Below are 24,348 nucleotides of genomic sequence, written 5' to 3'. Positions count from 1 at the left end.
GAATAATAGCAAACGCTCTAGATTTGGACTAAGATGGTCTTGTCTGTGACGCTGTGTGTATATTAATGCAGTATCTTGGACTGAAATAACAAAGACTCTTGGTTTGGCAACTGGGCACGCTGTCATAGCTGTGGAGAAGACTGTTTTGTTCTAACCTTCCAGTGGGGTTTGAATCTTGGCACAGAGCGAAGAAAAGCTTGTGCAATACGCAGTGGGTTTCCTAGCACCTTCTCTGTAGCTCCCCGTCTTGATTTATAACAGCCTCGGAGATCAGAGGTTCAGTTTGGATTGTTTTCTGTTCTTTGAGCAGCTTCCACCCCCTCACTCTTTGATCAGAAAACCCATGTTGTTTACTCACTGACATAGGTCAACGACAGCAGGAAAAAAATGGTGACTAAGCCAATTAATTGCTGCCAGAACAAAGCCTGCGGACTTTACCTCCAAGTGTGAGCTTGACAGTAAAGCCTTGGGCTCAGCAAAACAGAAGTTGTCCGTGTTGAAAGAGAGATCTACCTTTCCCAGAGTGTCCCGCACTGTGTTTCCCCAGCAGTGAAGTCCCGGTTCCAGACAGTTTTGTTATAAATCCACCAAATATTACGTGGGACAGGAGCATGAAACCTCCTGAAGCTGCTGCTGGAGACATCTGGTTACGGGAGGCCAGATCCTGCTGGAGACCTGTGCACCACGTCAGACTAAATTAAGTGTAGATCCCTGGTCATGCTTAAAGAGTCTTATGCATGTTCATCCTCTGTATGGGACTGAATTTTGTTTTTCAGGTCGTTACTTCCTTTTCCAGCTTTTATGCTGTTGCTTGGGTCAATCTGTGGATGGGGATGTCGGGGGGTGGGTGGTTTGGGCCAGACCCTGGTCCTGTGCTGTTCCTCACCTCCTCCCTTGCTCACTCTGTAGAGCTTGCAGACAGCAATACCTGGTGGGTTTGTTCCTGATTGCTGTGAAAAAAACAAAGTCTTGGCTTGAAAGCAAAGTCTTGTATCTTGCCCAAGGCTGCGCTCCCTTTATCCTCTCAGCATAGGTTAAAAATGTTCTTTAGCTGTTACAAACTGTTTATTCTACTAGAGGACTTGCTGGAAGAGCACTAAATGTTCAGACCTGCCCGGGCTGTGTGAGGCCAGAGAGAAATTACTACTTTTGTGCTTTGTCCTATGAAGCCGAGATGCAATAAAACCTGATATTGATACTGACTCTCTTTAGAAAGCGCTTTGAGAAAAGCGGCAAATAGCAGCCAGGTGGAATTGTGCCTTTCTCAAAGCCTTTTTCCTTCTTTTGTTCCTTGACAATAGCAGTTTAGTGGTTCCCTAGCAGGTCTACTCTGAGCCTAGCAATAATTGTGTTCTCTAGTTCTTATTGTGATTGTCTTAGTTCAACATTGTACTTAGTTTTGTATCTTCTTCAAGGATATTCAAGTGTTTTCTGGAATGTAAATATGTATTTTAAGAGAAAACTCTCTGATGATGCTAATCACAGGTATTTGCTGGCTCTGGATAAGGGAGAATTGTGGTGTGTGAGTCAGGCTATAAGCTTTCATTGATATCTTTGTGTTCTGCATTATAGTACCCAAAATCCAGGGCTGCATCTCACCTGAAGTTTTTGTCGATGTCCTGGTTGTGGTTCCTCAGTAGAACAAACTCTTCATTGGACTCTTAGGAAGCACTAGGCAGATGTAGGTTATTCACCCAGATGAACCAATAAGCTTGTCTTATGATCATACTTGGAAGTGTTTTGAAATATCATTGGCAGAAAGGACTCATGCAGGCAATGAATGAGAATCCTCAACTGTATCTGTGAAGTGTGTTTTAAATCTGGATTTGAGTGGCAAGGCGTTGTCAGCATGCCTTGGGCATACCCCTCAGTTCATAGGGCTGTGCTTGACCCTGAAGCTACAGATACATAGGTCTGTTATCCTGGAGTCCTATATTGTTGAAGTACTTAAGTTGAAAGGTAAGTAACTGAGGTAACAGAAGAGCCTTTTATGTTAAAGGCTCATCTCACTGAGATTTTGACTCATTTCCTTTCCAACTTGGATGCTGATGCTGCAGACTGGAGCTCTTGGGCACCTGAGCTGGTTGCGTTTTTCCACATCACAGGAGTTTAATCCTTTGGAGTTTTTCAGCCCAGCCGGTGTGGTACGAGCACACATGGGTGCTTGAGGTGTCTCGGGACCTCTCTGGAGGTGTCTCATCTTCCCTTTTTGAGTCATCTGATGGCTTAAACTTTTTTTTTGATAAAAGTTCAACATCCGACAGTGCGTCTTCTGGTTTGTCCACTTGACCAGTTGTTGGAAGCAAGAACGAGTCAGGAGGACGGAGGGGATATTGATATTGCACAGCCTTACCCTGGTTTGGTTTGGTGGGTCCCAACACAACTGCACACAGAGGAAGATACAAGACTATTACTCATTAAGTTCTCATACTTTGGAGGTGTCTTTTGATTATACAGCCTTGTATTGTTCTGAGAGTACTTTTTCTTCCACAAACCCTTGCAAGAGGAGCATTGTGCAGTTTAGTTGTGTTTTTTTTTTTAATCCCAGCTAGTGATTTCACAATTTTAAGTAAAATCTTTGACAGTTGTTATTTTGTTGCTTTAATTTTATTCAGTCAGTTTTAATACTTAACCTGCACAGCATTTTGTGAGGACAGGACACAGATGGATGATTACAACTCATTGGGTCTTTCATACAGCCCAACTATTTTGCAGTGTTTGGCTGCTTCCAGAGAACGTGTTTATGGACTCTGTTGGTTACTGAAACATCATCTTCTTTTCTCGGCAGCAGGGAATGAACAATGAAGTCAAACATAAACTGAAACGGTGATTAGAATTTCCTGCGAAGTGGTATTTTAAATGGTTCTGCACTTGATTCGTCTGCATTTTAAAGCAAAGAGGGCAGGGCAGGGGAAAAATCTGTTAAAGTATTAAAACCCGCCAGAGGCACAGAATTTCCTTTCGCTTCCAAAATGCCTATCCAGTCCGAGACAATTGGAAATGGAAAGATGTTGTCTGTGCCCTTAGGCTCTCACTTAGAACTACCTTAACTTCTTGCTACCTCTGCTTGTGCAAAGGGTTTCCCAGCATGTTCAATGCATTATATTTGCTCCTATAGGCTTTAAATGCCTCTTTAAAACAGACAGACTACTGCTGTTGAGGTGGTTTTTAATTTGACTGAGATGACAGCTATCACTGAACACTCTGATACCTGACACCTCTAAACCTTTACTCAAATGCTGACTTTTTTCCTGATACAGTTCTGTCCTATCTGCCTTCCCCAGCACAGTCCGTCTTGTCTAAAAAATACTTTACAAATTTAGTAACCGTGAGAGCTATGCCAGAAGATGCTATGTCTTGGGAACAGGCTTTACCTGACTTCTGGCTCTGTACTCCCCTGTGTCTTCCTGTCTTACCCTTGCTTCGAGTGGTGCTACCCTTTGGAATACAGGGTTGGTGGAAGCAAAGTCACGTCTTGCCCAGCACCATATCTCTCATAGCATAGATTGTGATGCTCAGGGAAGTGGAAAGGGGCCTGTGTACGTACCCTGGAGCATCCTTCGGATCCAGAAGTTCAAGATGTCCCACAGGGAAGATTTCATCGGAGCACCATGTTCACCAGTGAAATCTTCTTCCTTTAACCCATCTCTTTCCTGTGTTTGTTGGCGCTTGTGTTGTTATCTGGTCATCCCTTACGTATGTACAAAAAGCATGCAGGTTTTAAAATGGAAAACTTTGTTATCAGGTAATTCATGGCATGCCCCACTTTCAGACATTGTGAGATAGTGAGTTATTCTTCTTTATTCACCTTGACCTTAATAATCCCATAATCCCACACTGAGCTGTTACTACTTGTGATCCACACCTTGGATCGCTCTTGGCCCCTTCTCTGTGCTTCTTCCAATTGAATTCCAACCCATTTGGCAGCCTTAGGGTGGTTTGATCAGGAAGTACTTGGTGGGTGGGTATGTGCTGGATTTATCTGTGCTTTGGGGTAATGAGATGTTCCTGCCTCCCTGCCTGGTTATTCCTGTTATCTCAGCTCCTTTGAAAGCCTCGACCCTTTCGGAGAACAGCCCATGGTGACTCCAGAATCTCTTTCCTGAGTGGTAATAGTAATAGCTCATTTACAACCTGTCATTCTTCATTCAGAATTTAATTCTTTTTTTCCCTAGTGTGCATTAATTTCCATTTATTGACTTTGTATTTCACCTGCCATATTATTACTCAGTCATCAGGTTCTGTAAGATTTTTAGGTGGAAACTGAGTTCATGAATGCTTGGCTCTAAGCAGCTGTTTTCTTATGACCCAGCAAACTTCCCAGCCTTACGAACCAGCGTTCCTAATGTGTCTAGAAATGTCTGAGCCTCATTGTGCTCGGTGCTGTGCAGAGAGCACGAGACAGTTCTTGTGCTGAAACTGTGAAAGAGTGAAAACCCAAATATTGGTGGTACTACAGGTATGGTGCAGACAGCTGAAGCAGCCAGCAAACATCTCCCAGAACACAGCGAGGGAATGAGTAACTCTGTTAATGTCTGGAGAGCTGGGAGCATTGATTGGAGGCCATGATCTGAGCTGCTTTTGAGTTTGTTTAATGCTTTTCAGACCGACAGCCCTGCAGGGATCCGAGACAGACCCAGCAAGGCCCTATGGGGTGACTGTGATGTTCCTTCAGAACCGGGCAACAAGAAATGTCTATGAGACTGTGGAAAACTGGCCATGACCCTGGTTTTGGTGCAAACAGTGACCCACTCTACATTATCAGTGGACTTTACTTCTCCAGGAGCTCTGGCTTTTGTTTTGGGTGTTGATTTGGCACCTGGACTGCAGGAGCAATATTCAGAAACCACAGAGTTTAATCTTGCTGAATGATTTCTCATGTTTTTCCTCGGGTCTGATAGGCCTGGGAAGAAGTTGTGTGCTTCTACCTTTACCATGGGCTTTTCCTTCACAGCCTGAAAGAGACCAAGGCTGGAACTTTGTGAATCGTCAGTATTGACTTAAAAATAATTGAAATGCATTTTCCCCTTTGCTTATATGTATAGGGCACTTTATAAAAAAAAACCCACACAACAGAATTGTCACAAGAGCAGCTTCCTTTTGCTTCATTAGCAAAGGAAGCAAATGAAGGTTCCATTCAGTCCCTGTGAGCAAACACTACAGGTTTATGGAAAGCTGGCTGCAGGCACATCACAATGCTATTTTGCAAGTAATGTCAGCTAGAATATGCAGAAATATTGCTGTGCTTGTTGATCACTGGATTTGTTAATACCCATGATGGGCAGGACCCAAAAGCAGAGCCTGGGAGAATGAGAGGAGTCAAAGGTGCTTTTCCTGTAAATGTGTCCCTAGTTCATACAAGAAACTAAACCTGCTCTCTATGCTTAAGGCAAAGTTGATGAAACTTATTTTTTATAAATGTTTTTATTTATTCAGGCTCAACAGCGGCTCTTAAATTGTTAATGTGCATCAAATTGGGGGTTGGTGTGCAGACTGGCAGACAGCGTTCCCCTTGGATGGAGTTAGAACGCGAGGTTTTGGATCCTTTTGCAAATGGAAGCCCTTTGAAAATTCCACAGACTGAAAGGTTTCTCGTGCCGCTCCGTTTCGATGGAGAATGGCTTGTTCTGTCCTCCTCCCCCTCCCTGCCACACATGTTCTCAATTACTGCCTGCATTGAAGCTGCAAACATTTCTTGTGCATCTAGCTTTCTATATTGAGCGCTGGAAATATATTTTAGTAATTTGTGGGAGAACTGTTATGTCCCATGCTGGGAAAATTGTGTTTATGGTTCCTGCAGGGAAACAAGTTCATCAGTTCCAGTCCTCAACAGTTTTGCTGTTTCTTCCTCCTTCTTTTGTATCTTGGAGCGATATCCTAAGAACCTCTTGCCCCCGTTGTGTTGAGCCTGGGTTTCTCCCATCTTTGAAATAAAAAGCATATGCTCCGCAGTCTGTGTTTTTCAGTGCTGTCCACAAAATAATCATTGGTTTTTGGCTGAACACAATAATAGCTACTATGTACCCCAAATATTTGGGTTTGGATGTGCAGCAGCACTGCACTTATGGAAACTTGATTGTATTTTATTGTTGGGAGCATTTCAAAGTCAATATTCTGCAGCAGAGGGCATTAAAGGAATAATATACGAGAGAATCAAACTTGCCAGTACTGATGGATAGTGCCTGATTTGGAAGGGGAAAGCAAACAGGGCTTACTCTTTTTCTCAGCATTCACATTGTCCTCATAAGATGATCCTTCTGGATCCAGTTGGTAAAATGGATTAATGAGCCTTTGTTGTACATTAAATCATGCTTTGTTTTCAACCGTAAAGCTTAGGTCCCACACCCACATCTGTAATGTGTTTCTCAGTTCAGTTTCTGATTTGTAGAAGATAATTCTGTGGTTAAGGAAAAATCCGTGTTGTTCTCCACCTCTCTGTCTCGTGCTGAAAGGGAGTTCAGCTCTGACAGTGAACAGCGGATGCTGTTACTGCTGAAAAAAGGTTTTAAAGCACGGTTACCTTCTGCTTAAATTTATGATGGACTGTTTCAAAGAAATAATTGCTTTTGCATCTCTGGTGTGGGTAAGTTGGCTCACAATAGAAGGGCTTCTGAGAGTGCTGGCAGGCTGGGATAGCAAAGGGAGAGAAGGAAAAGGTGTGTCTGGATCAGTTAGTTAATTGTTAGATAATAAATGAATCCTTTTCCAATGCACACAAACTGAGCTTCCTTTTCATTTACTGCCCCAGCTTCCCCTTCAGAGATTTGATTACAGAATTCTCTCCCAAAGCAAAGCACTCTTGCTATTTTGATTCATTGACCCTCTATGGAGATTTGAAAAATAACTTTCCTGTCATTAATAGTGATAAAACTGTAAACAATATGGGGAGAGAGGCTTTAGGGGGGCATCAAAGGAAAAAACTAAGGGATGCGGATAAGAAGTGATAAGAAGTGATGCGCACTTCTACTGTTGTCCTTGGAAAAGGAAGTTAGTACAGGCAACACAACACTGTGCATCAGCCAGTAGTTTCATCTTTGCAAACAGCTTTATGATTTTTGCAATTTTGGGAAATCAAATGTTTTTGCTATTGCTCTATTGTTTTGTTTCTGATAGATTGGTTAAAAAAAACCAAAACAAAACGAAAAAAAAGCTGGAGGAAGAACAGCAATAAAATATGAGTGAAGTGGTGCCTGAGATGCTCATCTAGTTCCCATTAGCACAGTAAATGAGAATATTATGAGGTTTGGTTTGATTTTCCATCCCCATACTTCTCAACAGGAATAGTTTTAGACCTGTGTCACCAATCGAGGCTGAGTCGCAGGCTGGCCCATAGGACCAGCATGGGGCAAAGTGTTAGAGTCGAGTCTCTGGACACTGTTTTAAAGTGGATAAGAGTCTTGTCTTATCCTATTTATAACTCCAAAGACATTGCCCTCTAAATTAGCAGACAAATAATTCCTGATGTGATCTATGGGTTTGCCTAAAGGAAAGAGAGCTTTCCTTGCTGCCGCGTAGGCTTAGCTCGGTAGCAATGGCCACAAGCTCCCCTGCTCGCCACCTTGCAGTGGGAACGTGCTTGCAGCCTTTGGGGCTGTATCCGTCACCCAGGAGGTGTCACCACCGCTTCCAGCCCCGGGAAGAGCTGCTCCTGTCCCACCAGCCGTGGAGCCTGGAAATGTCACCGGCCTCGGCCACTTTCACTGCTAGAAGAAGATCTGGCTTCATGATTACAGCCTGCTGGGTCACTGTCCTCTCGTCGTTGGCTGTGGCGACTGGAGGAAGGTGTTACATAAGACTACTTTATCTTTTGAATATTTCTATTATCAGCTTCTCTCAGATCTCCTGGGTCTCAGGGCTGTGAGTGTTCACGCTGTTAGGGTCTTGGTCCCTTTACACTGTTGTTCCTGATCAAATTTTTGGGGAGGTGCAGAAAGGGGAGGACATCTGTTGAAATTCAGGTTTTGGGTTAACAGAGGAGAATGTGCACAGAGGCCTTGCGGGCAGTCTTCTGTTCTCCCCAAAGTGCTCTGGGCTGAAAGGAGACGTCCTTGCTCCTCCTGCCTGTTCATGGTCGTGTTAACGAACTCTACACAAGACCCCTTTGTACAACTGGGTTTTGCTTATATATCCAAATAACCAGAAAGCCCTGAACTCATGAAGACAGGACTCAATAAACTTCTTGGCTTAAATTCCCTTAATTTGCTCTTCCATTGCAAGTAGAACTCCTTAAGTCGCAATCAGGGCTGTAGTGAAGCCGAGAGAGATTCCGTCTATTGAAAGCTCCATGTTAACCATGACTTGCATTAACAGTTGGAGGGGAGAAAAGCAGATCCTGGGGACACTTGTGAGACTTGATGGGCTCAGCTGTGTCCAAACGGAATAGTGCCTTCCATGAAACGTTTGGTGCTGACTTGTATTTTTTTGAGTTCAAACTAAGAGGAAGTGGTTAATCTTGGAACTGTAAGAAGTGACTTCCTAGTTTTGATTTATAAAGAGCTTGTTCCCTCAACTTCTGTTGCCTGTTTTTGGGAAGATGGCAGAGAAGATAAAAATACTATGAATGAGAAGTAAGGTGAGGTAATTATTATTTTTTTTTTAGGTTACTTCAGGAAAATTGAAATTATGTTGCAATAGCTGATTTTTTTTTAGACCAAGAGCCCTTCCTTTCAGAGCACCAGCCAGTCTTTCAGATCTACCACATCCTTACAAGTGCACGTATCAAGTACTGCGAAATATCAGGGAAGAATGCTGAAACGGAAGGAATGTCACCCCGTGGTGGTGTGAAGTGTGGTGCAGATCTGCTGCAGGTTACCGTCCTTGTGCTTTGGACCCTGATTGCTGGGGATGCTGAGAGTCCCAAAGTGCAGGTGGCATTTGGAGGTGACTGGGTGACTTTGTGTGAGGAAGGAAGGATTCTTGCCAAGCACCTGGCACTTGCATCACCTGGACATCAGCCAGAGAATTAAAGTTCAAATCCAGCTTTTGACTCAGCCCCATTCACTAGTGTAGGTGGTGAGTGGTGATGCTCCAAGTAAAATGTGTGCAGCAGAGCTCACTTGAAATAATTTATCACCCGGGAAGAAAAATCTGTGCAAAGAATAAGTTTTAATTACGTCAGGTCAGTAAATAAATTAGTCTACAGATTTATGCCCAGGACAAGTCTTGGGTACAGAAGATGTGTTAACACCTAAGGGTGTTGGTTTATGTATTGTTCTCATTGAGTTCATCAAAAAAAATCTCTGTATTTAGCTCCTTCAGTGGACAAATAACAGATGAGCACAGTAACACTTGCATGGTCTTAAGCTGCATTTGTATTTCCTGCAATACGTCTCTGCTAAACGTCAGACTCTTTGCCTGTTGGCAGTCGTGCGGGGATGGGGAACCGGCACCCTTCTCATTTATCAGCTGGAGTGGCTTAATGAGGGTGGACTTGGACCTTTTCATCTCCCTTATATAGTTTCCTTCAGTAAGCTGAGCTTTCCACCCCGTTCCAGCATGTAACGTGCCTTGGTTGCTTCATGGGATGTATTTTCTTACTACTACTTCAGTGTAGGTTTGGCTTCTCTCCTCACATTCGGCAAGAATTTATTTCAAAATAAACCAGATTTTCTTACAGAATCTTTGTAAATACGATGGTGAATGTCTGTTGAAGGGGGAAAAATAAACCAGACGAGTACATGTTGCTTTCTAATTGTTGTTGTTGTTTTTTTAGGAAGTATTAAAAGAATGCTGTCATGACAAATGAAGATGTGTTTTAGTATCCCAAGTAACAGTTTTAGAAAGCAATACTGTGCTGTGCTTTGACTAGTGAAAGCATCATGACATGGGCTTTGCTAGTCATGCAAAATAAATTCCAAATGTCTCTTTATAGAGCCAAAAACCAAAAGTCCTGTGGTTATGTTGCGAGATAACCCTAGAATATCATAGCTTTGCTTAATCTGCAGCTCAGGAAGTCTGAACTGACCAAGTCTGACTCAAATAGAAATCACATCAGAATTAGTAGTTGGGTTTGTTTCAAGCTAGTGCTCATCTTTCATTTGCATGGGCTCTTGTAGTCCAGACCATGTGCAACTGTACTGATGAGCACTGGAACCACAGTTTGATAATGGTTTAATGAAGGCAAATACGGTAGATTCCCAGCAGACTCTTCTTTTGAATAATCCTCGTTTATTTGCGCCATGTGTCCTGGCTTTATCGGTAAGCTGTATTTTAGATCAGTATCTTCTTCAGCACATCTGCATATTTGTTTTCTCTATCACAGGTCACCCTTTTGTGTTCTTTCTTGACTTTTGTTCCTTCAGGGTGCCAATAATTTTTCTTTTATTCTGCTCCCAGTTGTCTCAAAGTTTAAATAAAGGCTTAGATAACTTTCCCAGCAACAGAAAAGGAGCAAGAAGAGGAGCTGACTGAAGGTCTCTCCTTTTAACTTTACACAATGTAATCTCTAGCTTAAACTGTCCTTATTATTATTATGGATTAATCAAGACCATTGTGGTTATCGTGTTGGAGGTTTTGGCACAGACCGGTTGTAGGACTTCCCTGAATTTCTGTCTGTTCATGAATACTTGCTTTCCTTGGCCACAAATCTGTTAGTTTTGTTCTGTGCTGGTTTTGAAAATGATTAACTTTCTGTAGTGAACTAAGCTCTGCTATCACAGTCACTCTTTAGGTGGTCCCTGATTTTATTTGCTGATGTCTCCGTCCCAGATCTGAGCACAACCAATGCCTACAAGGAATGCTGCCGCTGTCCTTTCACCATTTCTAACGGTGCTGTGCCAGCTTCAGTGTTTCCCTTGGTAGGGACGGTGGTGTGGAGTTTGTTTAAACAACTCATATGAACAATGATGCTCCTTTGAACAGGGGAGCAGCTCTGCTGGGAGGACAGGCTGAGAGAGTTGTGGATAGATGAGCTTTAAGGTCCCTTCCAACCCAAACCATTCTGTGATTCCAACAAACAAATACGCTGTTTAGAAAACACCAGCCATTTTCACTGTTGGCAATTTTCAGTGCCATTTGACTGTATAGTCTTGTAATTAGATGGTGTAAAGTACTTAACATGTTACACAAATATGTCAAAATGCATTAGCAGCACAAGTGTTCTTCACTGCTTTCCTAAACACACTTCACAATATGTCGTAGTGGGATCCACCTCTTGTCATTATTTATAAAACTGCAAAGAAGTTAAGATCACTGAGAATTAGATTATTAGCATGAGACTGTCTTTTTATACTAAGAATATATATTGTCATGATAATGTACAGAGTGAAGCTTGCAAATCCCTTCTCATCTAAAATGAGAAGACAGCCTGGAATAAAACCCCACAAATTATGTTTTTCATATTCACTCAGTTCAGCTTTCTGCTGCTGCTTCTTAATTCCCATTCAGTTCAACCGCTGCTTCGCAAACTTTTGGGCTACCTCCAGCCTTGCCTTTGAATGGCTTTCAGGCATCATATTGCTTTTGAATGGCATTTGGCCGTGGTTTCTGAATGTGGCAAAGCCAGGCGCCCAACTGCTGCTGGGAAGGATCATTTCCATAGAACAAACAACTTTGCAACACCCTACCCTGCCTAGGCAACCATTAACTAAGTAGTTTCCTTATAAATGAGAAGATAGGACTTGGAACTTCCCTAAGGATCATCATCTGTGCTGAACTTTGGAATGACCCATAGCAAGATTCCCACAAGTGTGTGTTTAATGTCTGACGCAGAACCAGTGGAAGTCGCATTTGTTCATTCCGATATTATCCCTCAGGCCTGGGGACCAAATGTCTTGAGGAGTTGCTTCTGGAGGCCAACCAAGATGCTCTCCTGCCTGCTCGCTTCTCCCGTGGAGACCTCAGAGCTGTTCGCAAACTGAAATGATGCTGTTGCTGCATCCTATGCACGCTTTCCTGCTCTGTGCAAGCTCGGGTATTACTTCCATACGCAGCGAGAGCTTTGCAGTTTTGAAGAGCTAATCTAATAATAGACTGGTCTACATTTGCTGCGTTGCCAGAAAAAGACATATGTTGTCAGGCAGTCGAAGTCAGCAACAGTGCTCAAGTGGAAACGTGCTGAAACATGAAGAGGGCAGAAATCCAGAAGAATCTGTCCGAGGTTTGGCTGTTAGGAAACTAAAAATACTTATATTCTTCTTATATACGTGCTTTCCACATGTACTTAGAGAAATACTGTTTGCCTCATGTCTCAAAATGATTAAAGGGCAATTTTTTTCCTTTATCAGCTTTAGTGTGATAACAGAAAATGCTGTTGGCATCCTGCTTATCAAGAATGGGTGTAAGAGGAAAGAGAAATGATTGGAATAACTTGAATGGAAGAGGCATGCGTAGTATAGTGCAGGAGAGAAATATGACTTTGAGTTCCTCCTGTAATTGATGATTCAAGATGTAATTTTTGACTTGCGCTCACAGTGGAAGTAGATCTTTACAGATCTCTGCCGAGGCACAGGTTTGATGTTGAGGACTTGATTTTTGGCAGCATGCAATGGTAAAGAACATTTCCATGCTGTATTTTATCACACGTTTGCCATTCCAGTTTTTCATTTTTAGCTTTTCTCTGGGAGAAGGAGGCATCAGTGGCTTGAACAAAGTGAATGTGTAGCCCAAGAACCACTGCTCTTTGTGCTGGTGAAGACTTGGCTTTATGGTGCTGACCTTTCCTAGAATTGCGGTGAGATGGGGTTTGGGCTTTGAGCTGCTGTATGAAGATGTGAGGTTTTGACATGTGTTCTGAGCCAGCAATTATGGGATTTCATCTGTACATATCCCTTAAATATCATCGCTTTGAGATGTGTGCTAAGAAAATGGCATCTGTCACGATCATACTTTTTCTGCTGGGGTTAATGTGTGCACAAGACGTGTATTACTCTTCTGCAACAAAATTCTTCCATAAATGCCATCTCAGATCAGGAAAGATTCTTTTTTTTCTTCTTATTTAATATTAATGTTTCCTCCTATAAGACCACTGGCTTCTCCCCAGCCAGTATGCTTGTGGCTCAGTCACGTAGTAGTAGCAGCAAAGAATTTGGTGACTTCTCCGGGGAAGTAATCAACTAAATAATAACTACATAGACCTCCTGGGACCCACCTGGTGCAGGATCCCAGAAGCCCTTTTTCCCAGCTCATAGGTAGCATCGGGCTCCTACTGTTTTCTGCTTCTCCTGGCACTATTCCTAAGGAGAGTTGAGTTAGTAAATGTGGCTGTCACAGTAGCTATTACCAATGACACAAAATAATTAAGTTGTGGTTTCTGCAGTGGTGGGGCCACTTCTATATTTTATAGCGATACGTCTGTGCTGGGAGGGAGAATGTCATGCTTGATTGTCGTGACGGATGCTTCCAGGAAAACGAGTCTCTAAATGCAGGTTATCTGATACTTTGCATTTACATGAAACGCTGTTGGTTACATGGCAGATCACTAATAGAGCTGCGTGTTGGTTCTTCTGCTTTCCCCGACGAGGCGACGGGCAGCACCCATCTCATCTTTCTCCCCGTTGTTTTGGGAGGGGGTAGCTGCAATCTTTGTTCTTTTCAACCAGTGCAAAAACAAACTTCAAGCCAGTTTTTAGTCTGATTCTCTAATCAAGCGAATGGCTCTGTTTGTTATTCTTGAGCCACCAACCTAGGATTCTGGGCTTTCAGAAGTCCTGAAGGCTTTGGGACACCGATGCTCAGCAGAAGCCCTGCTAGTCCCTGCTGCTGAACTGTGCGAACACACCGTGAAATTTGGGCACCTTAAGAACAATCTTTCTTTTTCCATTGTTTAAATAATTTTCTCTGTGTCGTCTCAGATAAACCTGATCTTATTACAGTGTAACTGTGAAATCCTGCTCCTTGGTCCTTGCAGACACAAGGTCTTCCTATCGCACCCTATTTAAGCTTCCGAGGGGGAAAAATTTCTTGTGGCTTGGGTGGCAAATGCGGTCCCTGTGCCCTGATGTGCTGCTGTGTGCGTTGGGGACCGGCCGGCATGGTGCTGGTGCTTGACAAGCACATGTGCTGCTGAAGGTGAACGTGAGCTTGCAAAACCTTGTGCAAACCTTCCTGCTGTTGCTGGGGACCAACTGGATAGAAACCTGAGAAAGTGTGCGTTTGTTGTTTGTTTGGTTTGTTTTTTAGCAGATATTGCTGCACATACGTTTGTCAGGGAAAAAAAAACCAACAAACTTGGAAACTGCATGTGGTGTTAAACCTTAAGGCTGAGGCTTTGTGTGTGTGTGTGTGTATCTACAGTGGAAGAGTCCCGTGTCACATTTGTTTTGTATCTGGTGTTGGAGGTGACATTGTGCTCAGTGCTCAAGGAGCTGGAGAGGCTGCGCTGCGCATGGCCTGCGGTGCCAAAAGATGAGCACGGAGAACAGGGGCAAGAGGAGGCTGAGGGGGGAAGCTCAATGAGCTCAGTGGCTGTGTCCACTTGTCTCTTCACCTGGGGCTCCCCAGGGTAGGGAGGCACCTACTGAGGCAACGGGCAAGGACTAGCAGAGGGAATTGGGATGTTCTGTGCTGCTGGGAAAAGCCTCTGAAGCAGCAAGAAGAGATAGTGGGGCTTGGTTGCGAGATTCAATGTCAAAGCTTGACAAGGGAAGAAACGTCAGTGGGCAAACAGGGAAGACGGGGGCATATGTGAACCATGGGAAGGCTTTTGGAGGGTGTTGGACTGAGCAGTTGGTGAGCAAAGCCTTTTGCAATACATCGGTTCTTGGGCTGTGGTGGGAAACCTTAAGGGATGTGGCAATTAAGAAAAGTAACTAAGAACTAAGTCATAAAAATAATAAGTGTTTTACCAGCGCCATTGTGCATAGGCAGGCAGCGGGGAACGGGGGTCACACAGTGCGAGTGGCTGAGCCAGGAATAAAATCCAGGCTCAGCCTCGGGTCTCTCCATGAACACCAGACCGTGACTCTTTCCTCCGGCACAGCTTGAGTGGGAAGGGACCTCTATTGTAGGTGGAAGACCAGGCCCTGCTTGGTCTAGTGACTAATCATATTCTGCTGTTTGCCTTTGCCAGGTGCAAGTTCTTCAGCCTCACGGAAACCCCAGAGGACTACACCATCATTGTGGATGAAGAAGGCTTCCTAGGTAAGTGGCGACGTGTGCCACTTCGGGATCCAGCCTGGGGATGGAGGAGGAAAGCGCGTCATCTCTCACTGAGATGCTAAACCAAAGCATTTGTAAAACAGGTCTGTTTGTCAGCGCTGGTAGTGCCGCGATGAAAGGTGCTTTGATCACTTAAGCACGCTGTCGCTGCTGCTGCACTCTACAAGGCGTTTCACACATGGAATATGAATATATTTTAATGCCTGGAGAAAAGCACACACAAGTCTTAAAGAGCAGCTTGGGCGTATTTGGAAAAGCAAGCCCATTTGCATATCATTGTGTTAAAATGAGCTGGGCTTTGTCCCCAGACCTCCACAAGCACACCACATCTTGCTGCTCCAGCTTGTTCATCCAGCCTCTCTCTTTAAAAGGAGCCCTTGAAGACGAGTGGTTCGTATCGTCCCCGCAGCCATTGCCACGCTGTGGAGTTGCGAATCGGCTCCTTTGGCTCATCACTGAAAGCGGTGATGATTTATTCCCCTTTCTTATGCCCAGCTCTCTCTGTGCTAAATGTGCCGTGTTTGCCCGCAGTGGCTGAGGGTCCCTCTCAGCCTGTGCCAAAGGTGCAGCCGCGGTGTCAGAGAAGGCGATGGACATGGGGGCTCCAGGCGCTTGGCGTTGCGCGAATGCTGGTGGAGAGAATGGTTTGGCTTTGTGGATGGAAATAGTTTGTAATACGATTTATCGTGTGGGGAGGTTTTGTTTGCAGCAGTGTTATTGAGGTGGTGGAATGAGGAAGCGTTGTCAAGCTATTGTTATTTTTGTTCAATCGCTGCTTTCTGTGGTTGGAATTAAAAACCTACACGTTTTACTAGTTTGGAGAAAATTCATTAAAACATGAAAAAAGAGGATTTCGTTCCTGAATAGGAATTAACTGTCGAGTAGCTACTTGTGACACTGCAATGTTCAGTGCTTTTTTTAATATCCAAAGGAGAAGATTAGAAACTATACCATCTTTATTTAGTACAGAATCAAAGTTTTGTAATTAGTAGCATTGCTGAATTATTCCCCTTTCAGTTTCAGAAGTACTTATAAGCATATAATAGAACAAATTATTACATTTTAGAACACTAAAATGGTGGATAAACATTTTCATAAAATAATCACTCGATTGAGAATAGGTGAATGGATTTTTACAGCTATTGCAATTTGTAATTTGGGAGTTGCGGGGTTTGATCGGAGGCGTATGTCACGTGTTATGCTTTTGCTCCAAAAAGAGGAGGCGATCTAGAGTTCTGCTGCCAGAATGTTCCTTGTTGCATTTGTGCAAGGGGCACGCACAAAAATTTCATTACTGCTGTTGGTAGTCTTAGCTTCTTTATTATTGGCGGGAGCTGGGGGAAACTGGTTCAAATTTGGTTTTGCCATAAGAGTGAGAGGCAAAGCCTATTTAAAGAGACTCATTTTAAGAGAGAAATCACCAAAGGAAGAGAAAAGGGTTTTTTTCCAAGGGCTGTGGTACATGGTAGAGCAAGAAACCTGGAGATCCCCGTTCTCAGGACAGACTCCTTGTCACTGAACCGTGATGTCCCTGCCGATTTCCCGTGCTAGGGGTGTGCTCCTCTCCAACATCCTACCTGCGTCTGTGATACCCATGGCATTCATTTCTCTGCCCAGTTGGCACAAGGCAGATTCCTCAGTTCAGTCACTGGTGGCCAGCTTGGCTTGCAACCATCCCCGTACAACCTCCAGCAGCCATGCTGTTATTTATCTCTGGAAATTATTCCGTCTGACAGAAAGGTGAGCTCAAGCAGTGGTTTAGCTCAGCAGTAATGGGGATTGTGTTGCCCTTTGTGTTGTACTTGGAGCAAATCCCAGGTCTCAGCAGAGCCGTGTCCTCGAGGAGCCGTGTCCCCCACGGCTGTCCCGGGTTATCTCTGGGAGCCAGACGGTGCTGCCGCGCTTCAAAGCAGCAGCTCTCTCTGCTCGCACCCTTTGGACTCTGTTACCTTGGCTCTCGTTCACACAGGAATTTACTGCTGATACTTACAGTACCCATGTAGCTTCTGTTGGGCTGTAGTTTTGGCAGCATATGACATCCTATTTTATTTATTTATTTATTTCCCAAATACACCACATGTGGCTGGGGTGGTAAAGCAAGGCTTTGCAGGAGAAAAGACCACCATCCAGACAACGTGGGGGAGGAAGGAGTATGCTGCGAAGGCCATCCTCTGCTACAGCATGGCGTGGAAGCCAGGTACAAAACCCAGCAGTAGTGTCACAGACGTGGCAGCTTCATCACCGTTTCTTTGCTAGTAAGTGATGATCTACTGGCGAGACTTGTGAGCTCTGAGTCCTGCTCGCTCTCCTAACACAACCCCCTTGTCCTTTGGGTTTGTGTCCAGCCCGTGCTCTTCTTTCTGAATTGTTATCACCACATCCAAAGCATCATCTCAGGGTTAGCTCCACTGTTGCTCCATCCTAGTTCTCCATTTCCATATGCTGCTTTTCACAGTCTGGAGGAATTCAGGATCTACCATCTAGGATGCCCTGGAATGCTGAAAGGGCTCTGCTTCGCTCCCTGCTTCCCCTCACTGTCTGGCTATAAATGTCTCAGGAGGACAAATCTCACTTGGCCTTTGGATAGTGTGCAATCAGCCCAAGGATTTGAACAGCGTCCAAATCTGTAAGAATTGCAGCATCCCATCTTCTTGCAAAACAGCACCCGTCTTGTCTGCCTCAAGTGCATCAGCTGCTTCTTGACCTGACCAGCTCAGTGCCAGGTTCAGCTCCAGAATTACAGGGTAAATTTGCACCTTTGGTGAGCAATTTGAGTGCAGCAACAAGAAGTGACTTTTTACTCTCCACGTAACTTCTGTTCTTCCAGTGCTTAACAAACTCAGTAGATGTAAGCCTATGAAGGGCAGGCCTTTCTCTATGGAAAATCAGGACCTTTCTTTCTCAGGTAGCTATATGAATGTTCATAGTGGCAGCAGTGAGAAGATTGTCCTGTTAGCTTGGGTCTCTCAAGGCAGCCAGGCCCCTTCTCCTGCGTATCATGAACAGCACTGAAGGGAAGAGGGTAGGCTGGAAAAATACTGCCATGTTCAGCAATCCTCGAGGTTAACACTTCAGGCATACTGACATGCAGCAGTCATTCGTAACTGTTTTGTCAAAAAATAATCCTCAGGCTCGTTTCCCTGGGAGTAGCAGGTGAGTTGGGCTGGGAAAAAAGTCATTATTTCTTCTCCCCAGAAAATATCTGCAGTGCAAAGCCGTAACCTGCTTAAGCATTCATTGTGCTGGAGGGGAATGGCCACAGCCTAATTCTTTGCTTTAATTCCCCAGTGGTGAGGTGGGGATTATAACTGCACAGAAACTTGTTTGTTCCAGTGGCCGTTTCTTGGGCTTTGGCCTGTTAATGAGGAAGAATTTTATTCAGCAAGTAACACAAGGGGACAGTGCACAGAAAGCTCTTTTCCTGGCTGATACTGAGATGAATTAGCAGAAGGAGTTTGGCCACAGGCCCTCCTGTGTGAAGACAAGTGTCTCAGCTCCGGGGGTGCTTGGACAGCCATGTAAAATCCTTGCGTTTATCACCTGCAGTGCAGCCAGCGCGTGGCAGAAAAGTCAAGCAGCTGCTCTTTCTGAAATGTAGGGATATTTGACTTCAGTTTGCTTTTTTCCCAAGGTCTGGCTGAAAGCAGGAGCTGCCTGTGCGTGGTGCAGATCTGTCATAGCTCCTGCGCTCTCTGGGCAGTCCGTCCCTTTCTCAGAGGGCAGCAAGGACAGATTCCCAACGTCCCTGGGCAGCAGCACCAGCAGAGCTTTTCGCCTGGGATCTCGCTGGTCCCATTAGTCTCTGTTCACAAAGGTTTTGGCTTTCCCACACTGGAAGGCAGGCACATGCCAGCACCTGGGGACAGCCGTGCTCTCGGAAACCCCATGTATGTGCACCAGAAAGCAGCTGCTGACATTGCAAACCTGTCCTGGAGATGCCATCCGAACAAAATAATGGGGTTTGGGGGTAGCACTGTTCCTCCAGTGGCACTCCCAGCAGCTGTCACATCACAGCGTCTGTACCGTTTATCCAGAGAGCCTTTAATTGGAGGTAAAGGGGAATTTAGGGTGTTTGGTTTGTTTTGATTGTCCCTTTTCTGTTTCTGGTTTCTCCAGCTGATTTGTCTGTTCATCCTTTTTTTCTGTTGGAAGTTCACTACTGGTTTTAGCAGTAGCTTTGCTTGGGTAGCTTTCAATGAAATGCCATCCATGTAGCCTCCCATTTTAGAGCACTTCTTTAATTGCAACTCAGTGTGAAATGAAGAACTAACACTCTCCTTAACCACCTTTATTCTGTACAAGCCTAGTGAAGGAAGAGCCCGTCCAGAGTCATCTACGTAAGTTGGTCCAATTGCATGGAGGTGAGAGATGGCTACAGTTTACCCTCACATATTTGTTCCTGTATCTGTTGCATCCAGTTGAAACAAAGCTGGACTGTTTGATACAAACCTTCCCAGACTCACCTAGAAGGCAACAAGTTCTATGTTTTGAGTTTCTGCCCTATTTATGATGGAAAGAGGAGAGTCTCGCTGTTCAAGACCTCTTACTGTGGATGGAATCTGAAGGCGACTTTCTCCGGTGGGGGCACAGCCCTGTTGGGTTGCTCCAGGACGTCTTCATGAATGGGATTGGTGGCAGTCTGTCGCCTGGGGGAATCTGTCCTGAAGATGGAAGTTTGTAAAGCAGCAGGTTGCTGCCATTTTCAAGGCAAGAACGCAGCCTTCCCAGCTTTAGTGCTTAGTTGGTGTCCCTTGCATGAACTCGTTCTCTGTAGGCAATGAACTTAAAAGGTATCGAAGAAGGGGAACAGAAGTCGAACGCTGGGATTAAGGAAGGAGCAAATCCTTATTATTTCCAAGCTGGTAAAAATGCTTATTCCAGTTTCAGGGAAGCTGATGGTTAGTGAGGGGAACACATCACCACGTACTCTGGACTTGTGTCTCCTAAACCAGCCAGCCTGTTTCACAGAGGCCACTGCGGTCAGCACACCTTGGGTTTGGAACCAGAGAGGAAGAGCAGTTTGATTTCGGTACTGAAGCAGCAGTAGGAAGATCCCGTGTGAACGTAGAGCAAGACTTTCCATCTCCCCACACTGAGGTTCCTCTGTGGGATAGAGATGACAGCCCTTGCTTTAACCTTCTGTGACTGGCAGTATGGCTAATGACTTCTCTGAGACCAGGCATCCATGCAGTTACAGAGTCTTCAGAATGAGGAGGCTCCTCATCTAAGTTCATACCTCGCAATAAATTGCCCAGTGCTTTAAGAATAATGGAACTATTTGAAAAATCTCAACTAGTTAGAGTGGCAGAGCGATTTTGTCAGAATTCAGAAAATGTTGACCTCATTCTAATCAAAAGCAAAAAGCCCTCTTGCTGGCAGCGCTTTGTTTCGATAACAATCATCCTCAGACAACCTGCTCCCTATCTGACCTTGGATTCAGGACCATCATATGCTTTAGTACCACACCGAGTCCCTTTTCCAATAACATCAAAATGGTAAATTGCTTTCAGTGTCCTCTCGCTCATCCTGTATATAAAATGGGCAAGAAATCAGCTTTATAAATAAGTGCACGCTCAGAACCCATCTAGCTGGGAGCAATCTGTAACTTCATTTAAAGATACGGAGGGAAGGAAGCTAACAGATGCATCTGTTTGTTTGAATATTTCTTCTATAACTATTTCTCCTTTAATTTTTTATTGCCCAGTGACTAGGCCTTTGTATCTCAGGCACGGTGGATTAATTTGCTTGCTGACATTTATAGCGCTGAATTCCTTCCCCTGGACCGCCAGGAGAGCCTGCTGGTTGCTAGGCAGAAGATGTTTTTCTCTATTAAACACGTGCACAATCGCTCGCCTTTGGATCTCCGTATTGGCCAGACTGCGCCGTATCTGTCGTTTTCAGGTTTTGTAAGTAATGTAGTATTAATGACCTAAATTCAAATTAAAAACATGAGGATTTTACTACTGGCTAATTAGAAGGACCTGTTTGTTGCAAAGATTTTTCCTGCATTGCATATATGCTAATACAGATGGGGGGCTGTAATTATATGGGATTTGTGCCTGCTCCCAAGAGGCAGTTTAGTTTGGTAGTTAAAGCTTTTGGGGGAAGGGAGAGAAGGATGAAATGTATGTAATATTGCAAGGTCTGGTTTGTGTCACCTGGGGAAAGGAGCATTTGAGCTTCTCCTTAGAGCTCATCTCTGAGTGGGTTTGGAAATCTCAATAGCACGTATTGTTTCTTACGTTTGTAACCTGCCACATAAAGCCTTTTGTCCAGTTTCTCTGCCTGCTCCTATTTAAAGAAATACTGCATAAATAATACACATTTTGCACTGTTTCCTCCAGCAGATGGGTGTGTATCGATATCTGTTTTTGTTTCACAGCCTGTGGTGAGAAAGCCCAGACATCTCTTCCTGAACCACTCGACTGGCCACGATTTCCTCCTTTAAATTTATTATGTCTTGGCTGCTGCTTCGTGCTTTCCGAAGCCTGAGATAGATGAGCAGATAGATACCGTGGCTCACTCTTATCAACCCACTCTCCTAAATGCAGGACCTAAAAAGCTTTTCTGGCTGAAATGATGGAACGATTCACTGAAATTTTAGGTTGGTCTCTAAAAGCAAAATGCAGCTCAACAGAGAAGTAGCAACCCTGCTTATTTGTTTCACTGGAGAACATTTGACCATCTTGCTGTTCCAACCAGTGCATTTCTGTTTCGGTGTTGGTTTGGGGGTTGTTTTATGGGTTTTTTCCGTGTGTGTGGTTTTGTTTGGGGTTTTTTTGGTATATGTGTTTTGTTTGGTTTGTTGTTGGTGTGTGTGGTGTTTGTTATTTTTTTAATTAAGGTAGGGGTCAATGGCAGTTGGTGGCTTTTCATTGTTTGCCTGTACCTGGAGCAAACCACAGACTGTGCAAGGAAGGGACTGGGCTGAATACACTCCACAAGCCCTTTGAAAGCATTTGTGTATTTTAAGTGCTGGTACCATTGTAATTCGTGATCTTTCCCTGCTTTTTTAAGTGAATTTTGTGTGGAGCACCCTGTGAGAGATGGAAGTGCTGTTACCCCATCGCAGGCTGAGAACTGGAGCACAGGGAGAGCTGAGGGACCAGTGACACAGCGCAGAAAGGAGCCCCCTTTCCCCGGGCTGAAATCGTTCAACTCACAGCTCCCAAACTTTGCCTGTTTTGAACCTGCTTTAAGTTTCAAACCATATGTAAATTCATGACCTGATGAAGAAGTGGGTTTCCTCCACCTTGGCATCTCATAAGTGCTGTGACCTTAGTCTAGATGTGCTGAGACTACAGTAACCTTCCAAAAAAACCAGTTCATTCTCTCCTGGTGCGGTGATCAGAGTTTTCCAGCTTTCTGCCAGCCTTGGTACAAAGTCTGCAGAGCTAATGAGGGATCGAGGGGAGCTCTGATGATCCCAGTGCCATGGGTCCGGTTGTTTGGTTTTCACTGGAATCGGTTGAATTCCTTGTTTCCAACTCTGGAAATGCAGAGTGATGTGTGTGTGTTTGTCTCCAAGCTAAGAGTTCACTTCTGGGGAGGAATGAGGGGAGACTTGGTGCTTTGAGCTAATTCTGCGTACTTAAACCAAAGAGGGGCTGTTTTATCATTTACATACAATATTAAGCTGATGGTGACACGCTGGCCGACCATAATCTTCAGGCTTTTGGCCTGAGAGTCACAGAAAGTCTCTTTTAGGTTTGTGAAAGGGCAAATGAGCCTTTTTTGAGTGAGTGGCTTTGCTGCTGCCATGGCAAGGACAGGACTTGGAGCAGCAGGGTGAAGGTCCCCGGTCTGCTGCAGGATTTGACCTTGGCCAAGTCTCTCATTGCGTCTCAATCTGAAAAACAGGGATAATCCCATTAAATCACCTCATAAAAGGCCTTATAAAGATTAATTAGTAAACATGTGGAAATGCTTTCATAATGTAACAGGCAAGGGCCATGATAAATAATAATTGAGGTAGCTTCTGTCGCACAGGATTCACTTTTACAATGGGTGCACTTGCAGACCTACTGAATAAATCATCTCTACAGAGAAACAGATTGGGGATTATGGTGGAAGAAAACACCCTCTTATGAAGAAAGTTCCGTAATCTTTTTAAAAATCTCATATCTTAGTATTTAATCTTGCACAGGATTAAGCCTCACAACCTGATGGTTACAGTCATACAGTACTTAGGAATTGAGTGGGTCCATCTTAAAGTCTTGTTTGAAATGTCATCATTTGCTCTCCTCTGTCAGTGCAGTGAAATATTGTCTGAAATGTGTATTTTTTTGAAAACAAAATGAGATTCCTTGTGCTATTTCGTTTGAAAGTACAGCAAGAATTGCAAATGTGAGTCCAGCTGCATCGGATTCTGTCATCTTCTTTTCCTCCTGTGTTTCTCGTTCTCCGGTGGAACACGCTGCCTGCGTCCCCTCGCCAGCAGTAACCTGAACCATCGGCGCTGCTTCAACCGCTGGGCCGGGCCAGGTCCTCCCACCCCCGGCTCGCGCGTTCTGCGAGCGGAGCCTTTGCCAAGAGCTTTTGAAACACGGGGAAAGTTTTGTCGGGAAGTGGGAAATCTGCTGATTCCTGCAGTTCCTGTCCCCTGGTGAGCAGAGGGAAAATCCTCGGTTCTTTTGGACTGTGGAGCAGTGAGGGGTGAGGAGAGGAACAGCCACGGTCGGTGGGTTGGGAAGGACCCAGCTCTTGCTTGTGGTGCAAGGAGGGCATCAAAGTCAGCGCATGATTTGACAACCAGTGACAGGACAAGGGGTAATGGGTACAAACTTGAACACAAAAGGTTCCACTTAAATTTGAGAAGGAACTTTTTCCTGGTGAGGGTGGCAGAGCCTGGCCCAGGCTGCCCAGGGAGGTTGTGGAGTCTCCTTCTCTGCAGACATTCAAACCCGCCTGGACACCTTCCTGTGGAACCTCAGCTGGGTGTTCCTGCTCCATGGGGGGATTGCACTGGATGAGCTTTCCAGGTCCCTTCCAACCCCTGACATTCTGGGATTGTGTGACTTGGGAGACAGTCCTGTGCAAAGGGACAGATACACCCATACCTGTGCTCTGAACGCATCTTGAGCCAATATTTTCATTTTCCTTTGCTTATCGCTGAAGAAAAAAGCTAATTTCTGCTCCCTTCTTCCCTCTCATGAGCAAACGCCAACTTGTGGAGCTTGGATCTGGTTTTGATTTTCCAGGTTTGCTCATTGTTAGTGGTGCGTTTTCCCAGGAAGAGGAAGGAAGAGAGCA

At 44.6% G+C, this 24,348-nt stretch overlaps 1 protein-coding gene across 1 annotated transcript in view; it reads left to right on the top strand.

Annotated features, from left to right (window-relative positions):
- The window catches only part of CASTOR2 (cytosolic arginine sensor for mTORC1 subunit 2), a 115,925-nt gene that overhangs the window by 45,307 nt on the left and 46,270 nt on the right, over positions 1–24,348 (top strand). Inside the window, exon 2 of the mRNA XM_065852883.2 lies at positions 15,008–15,078. Within this exon, the coding sequence (XP_065708955.1) occupies positions 15,008–15,078 (71 nt within the window). The remainder of the gene's footprint in view (positions 1–15,007; positions 15,079–24,348) is intronic.

This window comes from Patagioenas fasciata, chromosome 19, assembly GCF_037038585.1.
Source record: "Patagioenas fasciata isolate bPatFas1 chromosome 19, bPatFas1.hap1, whole genome shotgun sequence".
Lineage (NCBI taxonomy): Eukaryota > Metazoa > Chordata > Aves > Columbiformes > Columbidae > Patagioenas > Patagioenas fasciata.
Note: the sequence above shows the minus strand (reverse complement) of the source record. Positions and strands in the feature narration are given on the sequence as shown.